Source organism: Anopheles cruzii, chromosome 2 (genome assembly GCF_943734635.1).
Source record: "Anopheles cruzii chromosome 2, idAnoCruzAS_RS32_06, whole genome shotgun sequence".
In the NCBI taxonomy this organism is placed as follows: Eukaryota; Metazoa; Arthropoda; class Insecta; order Diptera; family Culicidae; genus Anopheles; species Anopheles cruzii.
The window spans coordinates 1,176,616-1,190,497 of NC_069144.1; the positions used below are offsets into that span (position 1 = coordinate 1,176,616).

The 13,882-nt window shown below is 52.9% G+C and overlaps 2 protein-coding genes across 2 annotated transcripts; both read right to left on the minus strand.

Annotated features, from left to right (window-relative positions):
• Window positions 1–6,827: 6,827 nt before the first annotated feature.
• LOC128269313 (uncharacterized) lies at window positions 6,828–7,661 on the minus strand. Its single transcript, XM_053006748.1, has 3 exons — window positions 7,348–7,661; window positions 7,286–7,298; window positions 6,828–7,187 (listed from the first exon to the last, which is right to left on the minus strand). The coding sequence occupies exons 1-3, from the start codon at window positions 7,659–7,661 to the stop codon at window positions 6,828–6,830; spliced, it is 687 nt and encodes a 228-aa protein (XP_052862708.1).
• Window positions 7,662–7,808: 147 nt separating this feature from the next.
• On the minus strand, window positions 7,809–9,527 carry LOC128269315 (insulin-like growth factor-binding protein complex acid labile subunit). The gene has a single exon (XM_053006750.1). The coding sequence runs from the start codon at window positions 9,525–9,527 to the stop codon at window positions 7,809–7,811; it is 1,719 nt and encodes a 572-aa protein (XP_052862710.1).
• Window positions 9,528–13,882: the final 4,355 nt, after the last annotated feature.

Genomic DNA, 13,882 nt, shown 5'->3' on the forward strand with positions numbered 1-13,882 from the left:
CATTGAATGAAGTTCTTCGGCACTTGCGGCGAAGAAAGCATCGGGATCCACATTGAACCTGGGTCCCGTCGAAGAAAGGGGTCGAAAGCCCCACTTTGTCGCGCTGAAAGAACCCTTCGGACATCCTGAGCGGCAGCGCAACAACCTTTTGCGGCGCCATTTCTTGGCCGAAGAATGAATGGCGATGATTAGGGCGAGAAAATCCGCGGCTAATGATGTGCTTCATCCGAACGCGAACTCTTTCGCCGCTTGTTGTAAACTCGGCCACAGCAGGCAGCGGCATGGCAATGTTGCGCGGCCATCGGGCTCAAGGCTCGCCGCCATCAACCGGTGGCCCCGAAACGAAACACAAGTAGAGAGAGAGTAAAGGTAAAATAATTTAATTAAAATTATTTCTTTCCACTTTTTGCGATTGCTGTCCCCTTCAGCAGCAGCGGCCGAAGATCGAGCAAAACACGAAGGTGATGGTGGACTTAACAATGATGGCGGCGGTGGGGTTGCAGAACGCGCGGACTGTCATTGATGCATTTCCCGGTGCACCGGGAATCGGAAATTCGTACCCTAATCCGTACGCCGTGGTCCCGTTGGGTAGAAACAAAGCGGAAAAAATGTGAACGCCAAATTGAAATGTCACGAAGATTAAATTGAACTCATTTTGTCGGTGGCAGTTGGGCGCTGGCGGTGGCCCGTCCCTCGGCTCGGCCCGTCCCGTCGGTTGGCGTCTGCTTCGGAAAGCAGCCGCTAAAAAGAAATGTAATTCTAGCCGAGATCGTGAGGTGGTTCTGGCACCAAATGAACACAACAACAATGTCGGTAAGTGGCCCGTGGCCTGTGGCCTGTGCTGCGCCGCCGAGCAATCGTTTGAAAGACGGACGGAGAGAAGCAAATGGAGCGAAAGCAGCGCGAAGACAGCATAAAATATTTAAGAGTCCTGGGAACCATCAAGCTCGCTGATAGATTGAGGCTACAATCGGTGTGAATTTCAATTTGATTCGAGCGATAAAATAAATGATCGGACTCGCGCAGAATTTTTGTGCCCCAGAGGAACACTGTCCAGGTTAAAGTCAACAAACGCTTCGAATGCTTCTTAAAGTTTATTTTTTACAACTGTATGAACTGTTTCATTGGCCACTTATTTCAATTTATTTTAGTCCGGTATCGCAGCCTCGCCAGACTCCGGTGGGCTGGTCATGTCATGAGCCGCTGAATCTAATATCTGTTTATAACATTGGCGGATTTTCCACTAAACTTTTCCAAGGTTCTGGATTAACTTAACGCCTCAGGTGACTGAGGTTACGATGCGATAACCAACTTCCAACAGACGCCCTGCGCGATTGGCCACCATCGATTGAAGCCTTCGTGTTTGATCTGCCAACGGAGCCTTCTGAAGAGGCCCAGTCGGAAGCGGCCGGAGGCGCTCGAGGAATTTTGTTAAAATTTGAACCGTGAAACATTTCACTCACCAACCAGCCTTCCTTTGGCCCTGCGCACATCTCCTTTCGCGTGACGTCCCGTCCGATGCCTCAACAAATGCAATTTAGCATCTTTTTCCCCTACTTTTCCTACTCCGCCAACATTCCGCCAACCACCGGGTTCCGGATGGTAGTTGGGTTGGGTTTGTTGTTACTTTCGCTTCGCCGAAAATTTCTTCTTCCGACGAGATGGAGACGAGCACTTTCAAGACGCACGACGCCTCGGCACGCCACTGGCCAAGAACTCGCGCACAGACGGAGGCGTGGACATAGTGATTGTTTTTTCAACCTGTGCCCGGCCCCGAGGGGTGCCAGCGCCTGGCACAAATGGCCCGGCGATGGCCTCTCTCCCACGAGCGTGGCCACTTCGGCACGCGGGAGTAGCAATCGAAAACAAACTTTAATGAAATTAATTAGCAGTTGTTTTATTTCACAACAATCCACCGACCGGCCGCCGGCGGGCGTGGAGGGTGCGCCATAAACACATCGACGGGACGGTTCTTGGACCAGAACCGTCAAAAAACGCGTCACGACACACGCCGCCCTGTCCAGAGGCCGCGGCATCTCGCTATTAGTTACATTGTTTTACGCGACCGTTGTTTATTAATTAACCGATCGTTGTTTCTTTCTCGGTGGCCGGTGGCGGTCCTATCGACACCACGGCCAGAGGAACCGGTGAAGGCCAAAATCTCTGGCCGTGGTTGGCGCCCGGAGCTATGGAGGGATCTCTGCTAGGCCAATGTAATTACATCATAGACCCAATTAACCCACAAAACCCGAACAACAGTGAATGAAGAACAAGTTCCACGTTTTGTTTTTATTTTTAATGAAAAATTATTCCTTCATTTTCCATCGTTTCATCGTGTTGCTGTTGCTGTTTCCTTGTGTTCGCTAACCCGCGCATCCGCCGTGTTTATGATTTGTAATATTTTTTTGTTTCTATTTATATTCCTTCCTTACAGCCTACCGACTTCTTCCTATAGCTTTGATGATGGAGTCTTGATATTTACAACACTTAATTTTCGTTTATGCTAACTCTCACGTAACTCTCGCTCAATCGCGCGCTGCCTTCGCAGCTCTAACATTAATCATCACACCTCGTAGCGGGCTTCGCTGTAGCAGCCTTGTTTCGTTCGTCTAGTCTCTATCTTCTAGTAAGGTTCTCTGCTCTGGGTTACGCTTCGACGAAGTAGTACTGTTACATATGAAATTGTTTCACCACTCCCTTTCTGTGCTCGGCTCTTGAAGAGAGTGGGCTCAGTTTGTAGGCTAATTTGCAGCCAATTGATTATAGACTAACGTTAAGTTCCTTTCGCTTTCCGGTGCCCAGCGCGGGGCTTGTTGATTGATTAATTTACAGAGCTTTTGACTAACTATGGGTTCGGTTTTAAAAACTGATAACAACAATCCGATCCGATCCGACTTGACGGCCCCATTCTCCCGGTATCGGATCCCCTTCTCTGCTGCCTGGTTCTGATATAGGGGTTGATCCACTCCACGGTTTTGTTGTCAATTCCAATTCAAAACGCTTACGATTTCCGAAAACACATTTACGGGAACGGAGAGTTTCCTTTGCTTTTTGCTGTCTCTTTTACTATTTACACAAAAGTTTCGCGTTTCAATTTTGACTAAGTTTGCGGCGTGAGCTTTCGCCCCTTTTCTTGTTTAGCGTTATCGCACCGTTATCTATTTACATCCACATCGGTTTGCGTTCGTTGAAGGTCGTCCCCGATGGGCGTGTTTTAAACATCTCTCGCTCGCTTCTTTCGTTGGTATCTAGAATCTAGGTCGTAGGTTGCCATAGTAACGATGCGTTGTTAAGTGTGTTCGTGTGTGTAATTTGTATCACGTTAAAGAACAATGTACGAATGGTACGAATGATTGAATCGAGTTTTAGCGCGTTTTCCGGTTCCGGCCGCTTCACTGTGTCCGGGCTTCAACCGCTGTTACCGCGGCCCCCTTACCGATCCGATAGTTTAGTAGTTTCTTTGTAAAGAAGAATATTGCTTTTCAAGTTTGAAGTTACTCCTAGCGTCTAGCGCCACTAGCCAGGGAAGCCAGGAAGGGGCCAGAAGGGGGCAAGAAGTTTTTCACTTTATCGCCACACCGACCCCGGGTTCTGCGGTTTTCTTCGCTAAGTAGCCGACAGTTACCTCCGCCCCACGGCCTGTCGTCGTCGTCGTGGCCAGAGACCATTATTTTATTGCGCTTTTGCGGGTCCGTTCCTTTTTCCTACCTCTCGGTACTACACAGAGAAAGAGAGAATGAGAGAGAGAGAGAGAGTGAGCGAGAAAGCTCGAGCAGAAGGGCTTGATAATTCCGGTTTTTTTTTCGTGCTTTCAATTTTGTTCAATTTTAAATTCAATTTTCCAACCACCTTCCAGGACGGGTCCGGTCCGCGTGTCTGTTCGTTAACGATGGCGCTTCCTTCGGGAGACTTCCCGTGACAGAACTATGCTCGCGTGTCGCGGCCTGGTTTAGGAATATAATTTAATTTTCATTACACACTATTCTCTTCCTGGCTCACTCATTAGTCTCATTACTTAGCCCATTACGCGGGGCCTGGGGGGGCGAGGGGCGCGCGCGCTCTCAGGTGGAAATTCATGGGCCCCGTTGACAAAATTTTCACATCCATTTTTCATCTCACCTAATGTGTGGCCATCGGTGGCCGGGTGTCATCGTATTCTTTTTGTTTCAAGTGATCTCCACAAACTTAACGTTCCTTTCTTTACCTTTCCCCCGTTTGATGGGCTTATTTTGCCGCAAAAAAATGTGATTCTTCCACTTTTATGGCATAATTACCAGAAGGAGTCGTCCGCGATCCCCCACGGACTGGATTCAAATGGATGCCTCCCTCGGGGCGAGAAACGGGACTCAAAATGAAGCGCAACCCGCAACACGCACCCTCAAGGTGCTCGTTCCCGGCGTTCGGGTCCCGGCGGCGGCATCATAAACCCGGCGGACGTGACTTTTAAGTGTCATTATGCGTTACTTAGCCTACGACGGTCGGTCGGCCGAGAGACGCAGTCGGTTCCCGTCCGCAGGCTATAAATACTGGCGGGCGGGCGGCTGGCTGCCAACCGTCCACAATTGGGGGCTTTTTAAATGATTTAATTGTTTCAGACCTTCCGCGTCGCGTTTGTTTTTCTCTCTCTCTCTATCTTCCGCTTGACTGTCCGGCGAGGGAAGTCGTCCTGCCGCGGGGTCTCTAGCCATGCCCTATCCCAAACTAAGGGTGACAGGTCTCAACTTTGATCTCCAAGCAGCTTTTGCTGCCCGCTTTCAAGTTGCGGCAGAAAGTGGAGGATTAATTAGAGAAAAATCATCAAGAGAATTAAAAACTCGGTGACGAAAAGTACGCCAATGTGATAAATAAGAGGCCAACTTGTAGCTTCAACTTAGCATTCGCTTTAAAGTGAATGAGTGACAATCTAAAGGCAATGCTTTTCGAAGCAGGACCGCCGAAAGCATGTCGAATCCACGCTTCAAACGTAAATCTGCTCACGCTTTCCACTTGCACTCTCTAATTAGCCCAGGAGTCTGAAGCTGCCGGAGACAAACTTCGAACCCCCCGGGGCCATCGGAACGTGCCACGAGATCCGGACACACACATAAAGTATGATTGATGGTTCTATTAGGTCGAAAGTGAAGCGAGGTTTGATTTCCGCAAAACGAGGCCACCGAGCGGCGGCGTTGACAATGCTGGTGGCATAGCTCAGGGACCTCGAAGACATCGCTCCCCACCGCGGGACCTCAAAAGGTTGCCGGGGCTCCGGCTGACGGAACCGTGACGGTTCCTCGGGAGATCTTATTGCGATTAGCGCGACCGACCGGCAGATCTCGCGGTTAATTGCTGTACACGACCGCGACCGCGACCGGGAAGGCTACTGGATGGACTGCCATCGCCGCCGCCGTGTTGGGGTCAAAACGTGAGTCCCACTTTCAGGAGTTTCTCATCGGCCGTCGCCGCCCGATAATGATGAATCGATCCAATCGGTCCCGAGCGCGGGGTCCAGCCAAGGGTGAGAGAGATTAGGGTTGGCCCCGAAGCCTAGCTGCCAGCTGCTATGAATGAATTTCGCGCTCGACCCCTAGCAGGGCATGAATGGCGCCTTTCACGTGGCGCGGTGACCTCATTTTGATGGGGCGAATATCAAATTGCGGTTCGAGACACATCGAGATGGGAGTCCCTGGAAAAAAATGCGGCGAAAGAACCGTTCGAGTTTCGATTCGACTTTGATGTCGGACCCGGACTCGGTGGTTGCTCGGATCTTTTCTGTAATTAATACGCAAGAAAAAAGGGCCACCAGGACACGGGGGGGACACCCGGAGGGTTGGAGTTGTTTGATTATAATTACGTCCCGGGTATCGGTGGAGACCGGCCGGAACGCCAACATATATTTGTGGAGCGCACTCGCAGTGAAAAAAACGCCAACCAACCGAAGGGAAAACAGCGTCATGCATCGATAAATGTCAAGCACTTTGATTCGCTTCGGGTCTATTGATCTTCGAGGAACACCACGTGGAGTCCCCGGCGGTAGCGAGGACGATGGGGTTTCTTAAGAAAGCCGCGCCAAAGTTGTTCATCAACTAAATCAATAAACACTTTCCGGTATAACCACGGGCAAGGCGAAGGCCTTCCGCTGCAGAACCCCCGGCCGCCGCCGCCGGATGTCACCGACATTATTCCGGCCATTAATTTAATTAAACAACATTCCCGCCCCGCCGGCCTCGGGGTCTCCTTGGAGTACTCGGTCATAGCCGTGCGACAATGACGCTCACGATGATGACGATAACGATGACTGCTAGAGCGTTCTGCAACTGTTCGTGCTTCTGTTTGCCTGGTTGTATATGTTGTCGTGGAGTCTCCTTTTAAGACTAGTTCCAGTCTGACGGATTCCCGGACGTACCAAGTAGAGTTTCCAATTTTCCCCCCAAAGGGCCAAGAAAAGCGTAAAAGAAACCAACCGTACGCCGTGACTTAAGACGTGATTGTGGTTATCACTGCTCACGGCCAGTAGTGGCCCCACGCGGACTTGCGGTTTCCAGCCACAGCCGCCGGCCGGAAGGCTAATTATGGGGTAAACATTTAATTCCTGGTCGCTTTTTTCCTTCGCTTCCTCCGCCGGAAGGCTCGGAGCTTTTTGCCTAATTGGAATTTGGCCCGGTGAAGCCACGACCGAGTTGGAGCTGACAGTTCTGGAGTGGTCAGAGTCAGAGTGGCGATGTCACAACAATGTCACAACGATGACACACGGCTCCGATCCGCGGGGTGAATGGGTTCTAATCCTATCTACTGCTAGGAGGTCTCTCAGCCGGAAGAGGACGTGTCGAGAAATCTATACACACACACACCTAGTGATAGTGCCTCACGGACGACAGTGTCTTCCGGCCGCTACCGGCCGGTGGCGGCGGTGTGCAGGATGGTGGCGTCGGTGGCGAAGGGGACGTTCCGCGGCCTCGCGGATCCGCGTTGTTGTTGTTGATGTGGTTCAGTTCTAGGTTCGCCGCGCTGTAGCTCGGCGGTGGCGGAAGCAACCCGTTGCGGATCGGTAGCTCCGGTGGCAGGGGGCTCTGCGGTGGTGACGTGGCCTCACTGGGACTGTCGGCACTGTCGCCACTACCCTCATCATCCTGACCACCGCCGCCACTCCCGTTGACATCCAGCGTATCATCGTCTTCCCGGTCCGATCCTTCGTCGTCTTCGTCGCGACGCTGGTGGTGAAGATGATGATGATGGTGCATTGGCCGCTGATGATGGTGTTGGTGATGGTGCAGCTCGCTGTCATCATCATCATCATCGTCCCCGGCACGCTGGTGGTGGTCCTGCGGGAGGTGATAGAGGCGCGAGTGGTCGAGTGGCGACTGAGGGTACGCGCCACCATTCGGGTGGCCGTGGTGATGATGGTGGTGGGTCTGATACTTGGCCTGCTGCTGCTGCTGCTGGCCAGACCGCGGACACGACGGACCTCCTGCACCACCACCTCCGATGGTATTCGTCTTGTCCCGCGGCAGGAAGTGGTCCTGGTTGAGTCGGAGCGGAGCGAGCGTTTGCTGGTGCGTTTGGTAGGTGATCTGGTGATAGTGGTGGTTGGCGGGGCCACCACCACCACCCCCCGGCAACCCACCATTCTCACCGAGGTGATGGTGGGGCGGAATCGGAGGCGTGTAGTTGGGGAACAGTTTCATGCCCGGCTTGACCGTGCCGCCGACCGTCGCCGCCAGCTGGTCCTGCAGGAAGCTGGTGGCCGTCGTCGTCTGGTGGCCCGCGACTCCCACTCCACCCACCGCCGCCGGACCGGCCGCCCGCCGCGGTGGTGGAGGGGGAGCCTCTAGCTATAGCTCCGTCACCGGTATGTGCCGGATGCCGTGCGAATGGTGGTGATGGTGGTGGTTGTTGATCTGATAGTTGTTCAGTGTCGTCGGGTGGATGGCCAACCCACCACCCGGTGGCCCACCACCACCGCCGCCACCGACTCCACCACCTGGACACGGGTGAGGATGGCGCGCCGAGTAGTCCTCCTCGGAGAACGTCTTCTGGTACTCGCGCTCCTTCCGCCCGATCCCATTGCCACCCCAGCTGCCCTTGACCATCTTCTGGATCCACCGACGGCACTTGTAGATGACGAGCGCCAGTGTCGTGAGGAGAGCGGCCACTCCGACCAGCACCGCACAGATTATGGCCTGCTGTTGACGGTCCGGATGCGAGCAACCGAGCAGCTCGGGCGAAAGACTCTGGAGTGCCTGTTCCCGCAGCCGGTCCGGGGCCGCACAGACCACCGGCAACTGAACGGGTTGCTGCTGGCCATCCTGAAGCCCCGTCGCGTTACCGGCCCGGCTGACCAGAAGGTTCCGAAGCCACAGCATCTGACAGTCACACCGGAGCGGATTCTCCGACAGGTCCAACTCGATCAGCTCGTTCCACGTGAACAACCCGTCGGTGAGCGTGGTCAGGGCGTTGTCCCGCAGCACGATGCGCCTCAGGTGTGGCAACCCACTGAGCGCACCCTCCTGGATCTCGGACAGTGCCTTGTTGGAGGCGAGCGTGATCTCCTCCAGGTTGGTGTTGGCCGCGAACGCACCACCGTCGATGCGGTGCAGCTTCAGCGAGCCGGATATGTCGAGCCGCCGGAGTTGGCCCAACCCGGCGAATGCGCCGGCCGGGACACTCTCGAAGTCGTTCTGCCCCAGCGACAGTTCCTCGAGCCGCTCGAGCGATGCCAGCTCACCGGTCGGGATGCGCGCCAACCGATTGTCGGACAGATCGAGGATCCGCAGCTGCTCCAGACCCCGGAAACTATCGCGCGTCACGTTCAGCAGGGCCGCACCCTTCAGATCGAGCCGAGCCAGTCCCGGCAACGCAGCGAACGCCTCCCGGGGGACGGTCGCGAACGAGTTGAGACCGAGGTAGAGCTCGGCCAGGGTGCGCAGGGGTGTGAAGGCTGGTGACGGTACCGTGCTGATGGTGTTATCGTCCAGGTAGAGAACCCGCAGGTTGGCCAGCCCCGCGAACGCTTTCGGGTCGATCTTGGCGATCCGGTTCTGGCCCAGGTTGATCTCCTGTAGCTTCGGGACACCGGCGAACACACCCTCCGGTAGCTCGTCGAGGAAGTTCCCGCGCAGGTTCAGCACCGTCAGCGAGACGAGCCCGACGAACGTTTTGTTCGTCACGGCGCCGACCTTGTTGTGGTTCAGGTGCAGCTCGGTCAGCTTCTTCTGGTAGGCGAACGTGCGGGGCGGCATGTTGAACAGGTGGTTGTAGCTGAGGTCCAGAAACGTCAGCTCGGCGTAGAACACCATCGACGAGTCGATGGTTTTGATTTTGTTATTCTTAATGACTAGCCGCTCCAGGGACGGGTTCAGCACGATCGGGAGCACGTCCAGTTGGCCTTCGCCGCACGTCACGACGAGCGTATCGTCGTCGCACTGACAGCCGAGTGGACAGTTGGCCAGTCCGGCGGTGACCGCGCGTGGCACCAACATGAGTAGCGCTGCCAGCAGCAAGAGCCGAAGACTTCGCGCCGCGGACATGGCGAAGGGCTGCTCGGTCGACATCATCCGGACTATCGGGGGGGACACAGTAATGACGTACTCAGGCGCGGCTTCCGAGGGAACGTTGATTCGGTTCGGGCGCTCTATAGGTTGCTCTTCCTTACTGACTCACTCGAACCTTCATATTCTGTAAAGGAGCGAAAGAAAGAGAGAGAAAGAAAATCGTTAGAGAAAACTCGCCTCGAATAAGCTATTTATTGGATTACGGGAATTAAAGGGACCGGGAGACCGAAGGAGACACCACTTCCGGTAAACGACAGCAATGACCTTCTCAGCCGGTGTCTTGACGATTGCGTCGTTCACCTTCCGAAGGTGCCGGGCTACAAAAATCTGATAACGGAGGGCGAATCGACGAGGTGACATCGCCCATCCCGGCCCGGCCGCCGTCTAATACCCGTCACTAATCCGTTCGTAATGCGGTTAAATTAATAATGGACAGGGACACTCCTGCTTTGGTGTGTGTGTTTCCTGTTCCGCCCTTGTCCAGGTGGAGATTAGTTTTCGAGCTGGACTTGGAAGGGACCCTCGGTGGCGATAGACCGATTGGGCCACAAGCACCGCAAAATGTGACTACATTTAGTTGGCGTAAATCTCACCGTTAATTGGTTTTTCGTGAATCGGTGGCACTTATCGTGCTTAAATCCGTTACTACCCGGTTATTGCTTATCAGCTGCGAGGGATTCACACTCAGTCGAGTGACTAGAACTATGATTGTTTTACTTTTTATCCTATGTTATCTGGAAGCATTGGAAAATGGAATCTTATTCCAAGAACTGCAGAGATTACGAAATTAGATGCGTTGAAGGAACCAGGATCGTTGAGGCTTGAAGGAAAAGCAAGATTACGAGTCCTGACCCAAAGATTACTGAAGATTCTTGATGCAACTTTCGGCTGCATTCTAACAGTAACTTCAACAGTCCGATGAAGAACTTTAACCCAGAAGGTATAGGGCGGTCCATCTACACTCATCCAACATTTCTCGGAAAGCGTACGCCATCGACGGTTATGGCGGCTCCTTCTTCGTTGTTGATGAAAAATCAACCGATGATGACGCCAGACCAAAATCCGTCACTCGTTGAGAGTGCATTGGCTTCTCTTGAACGACGTGTGGATTTTCCGACCGTCAAATACGACAATTTTGCGTTCCATTTCGTATTTGTTAAAGTTTTTACTAAATGCTCAAAATTTCCAGAAGAAAATTTGACGTTTTAAAACGCAAGTAATCGATAGTTTAAAATCCAAACACTAGATGGATCATCTTACGGTATGTTAAAGTTCTTTCCTGGACCACGTAAGTCAAGAATGTGACGATAAGAACGACCGATTTATGATGCTCTATTCAAACTAAGGCTAGGAACTTTGGCAATGTCTAATAAATTTCGAATGACGAGTCCTCCATAAACGAATATGGTCACATTCCATCCCAAAAGTTACCTCTTCTTGGTGTGGACAAGAATATTAAAAGTTCTGGATGGTTCAGGAATTTACTAATGGCATTCAAATGGTTTCAAGGAATAAAGCTTCACGTTAAGGGTTAAACCACAGAACGAATGCATTCCCTGGCGTGGCTGGCCATAGAGAAAGGGGCCTTTGACAAACGTGTTTGTGTGTGAGCGATTTAGCAATTACAAAACCACAACTTCAGGAAGTCGGCCGTCGGCCGGGTTCGAGGTAAGACGGCCGATGTTGCAAACGATACCGGATTTGGCGTAGCAATTATATCCGAATTCATCAACGCCATCTTACCGACGCACGAAGAACCTGGTTCGATGGTCTGAACAATGACATAAGCATGGTTTGCGCCGTGGCCGGGTGGATTGACTGACGCGGAGAGACGGCGGTGGCGGTGGCGGTTCTGCCCTTTGTAATGGGATAACTTCCTTCCAATTAAATAATTTATTCATTTACAGCCTCTCGCTCGCCTTGCCTTGGCTCCGCGTTCCGATGCGATCTAATTTTCCGTCGGCCAGCCAACCGGCTCCTCAATCGATTGAAGCCGCGTGCCGACACCCGCAACAGCCGGCCAGGATTTGTGAATCGTCGTCGTCGGAAGGGCGCCTTCGAAGGCTCGAGGCTCCGGCCGACCGCGTGGAGAATTCAATTATTGAACATTCATCGCCAGCGCCGCACGCCCTGGCTTCTGGAGGGCAGGCAAAATTGAATAATTCACTCCTATTGAATTAGTATCACAGCCTCGGTGTGTTTCCGGCCACCGACGTGGCTGGCTGGCACCCGACGACCAGACGACCAGATCCTGCTTTATCGAGGTAATTACAGGTCAATTGTTTTGAACCCATTTTTCCGTTGTGCTTCCGAGGAGGCTTCCCGGCTCGCCGTCTGCTCGGATTCAGGATCTCGTGTCAGTCGAATTTATTGCTTGCCATTTGCCAATCCTGAAACTATTCCTGGATAGGGACGGCTGGGTTCGGATGTTTTGCGGGGAGCAAAAAATAACGATTGAAAAACAATAAATGGGCGCCAAGTCCCCCCCCTTGAAGCTTTCAATCAGTGGAGCATTCGATAAAACGTTATAAACGCTCACTGGCGGCGGTCGCAGCCGAAGGAAAGAAAGCGAAAAGGATGCCAAAGGAAAGGGATACCAAATCACCGAATGCACGAAAATCGCTCGACGAGTCTTCTTCCGTCTCCGGGCTCTTGTGTGACCTTATGCCTCACTTTTTCGCACACAACATAACACAACATAACACAACAATTGCCAATCGGAACTCGCATCCGAACGGAAGGTAATAAAACAAAGCAGCCGACACTCGGCCAGGCCGGGGGGACATTTATCGGTGAAACATAACTCACGATAATAACTCAATTATCTATGTCCTTCTGTGCCACTCTGGCGAGGCCTCCTCACGGCGGTAAAAGGCATCATCGATCAACTCTCCGGAGCATAACTTCGCTCCGGGTGCCCATCGGGGACCGGAAATCAGAGTGTGTCGTGTTGAGCGGGCGGCGGACTGACGGGAACGATGGTTGTTATGTTGTGGCCATGTTTGGGTGGCGTTTTATGCTTCTTTTGTCACCAGCAGGACGGAGGCCTCTAGGATTAAAGCCGCCGACGGAATGTGATTGCTTAAAGAGGCCTGGCGGGTGCGTCTTTAAGGAACGGTCGGAGGTCGGCCTCGCTTCGTTTCGGTGGCAAATTCAAACAAGAAGTCTGTGTTATGTTGCGCCCCTTGCTGGCTTTGTTGGCTGACGGACGGACCGACCGGCGGCGGCGAAGGCTTGTTTGCGAGAAATGGCAGCTCAAATGCGGACCCCTTTTCCGCGGACCCCCCCCCTGGCAGGGAGCCCAAATTGGAGCGCCTTTTTGTTTCCGACTCCGCTCCGATTTCGAAGCCGCGTCTAGCGAGCCTAAATACATAAAATGTCCATCCATCTGCAAGCGCCAAAGCTCGGGGAGTGAATTTTTCATTCGCCCAAGGAGCGCTTGGTGTGCGCCCCCCCCCAATGGAAGCCAATTTGTTGTTCACTTCCGGCGCACTACCCTTTCGCTGCCAACCACGACTCCGTCGAGCATCGTGTGCTGAGTAATGTGTTTAACATTGAGGCTCATCCACTTTGCATTCGTTCGCTCGGCTCCGAATGAAACGGAGCGGCCAAGATAAAAAAAAAAACCCGGCGAAGGAAATAAAGCGGCACACAATACACTCGGCTCGCTCCAGCCCCCGGACCGCGGATGTCCGTGTATGAAAGGCCCGCCGTTGTTGTTGTTGTTTCGGCTTCCTGTCATGTTTCCGTCCGGATGTCCGTTTCTCCGGCGCGCGGGAAAACTGCAGCCGGGTGGGACGGAGGACCCGGTCGGTGGCGTAACAAGCTCATCTTTGTGGTTTGCGAGTGAGAGAGAGGGAGAAAGTTATGCTTCAAACACGCCCGTGACGTGCCATGACGGACAACGGCGTGAACCAAGTTTTGTACCAGGACACACCACGGCAATAATCTGTGTGTCCGTTAAATTGAGCTGAGTGGAAACTCCTTGAAACTCATGCGTGTGTTGGCGATTTTAGATTATGATGACGAAAACGGGGGATTTTGGAAAACTCTAAACATTTCCAATAAAATTATGGAAATCCTTAAATCACTTCGTAGGAGAATTAGGAATTAATCACAAAGCGCCATTAAACGCACTTCAAAAGGGTTGGTCGTCGTAAGTAACTGGTCCATTTCGCAAATACTTCGCCCAAATACGGGGCAAAGGACCGGGCAGTGGATAAGCGACCGGACTATCGGTTCCACACCGACCACGGAACAAAACATGGCGCGACCGACACAGAGAGTTGAGGAATTTCGGGAAGGATTTAATAACACCGCAATTCATAGGCCACGCCGAAGGCTTCGGGACGATC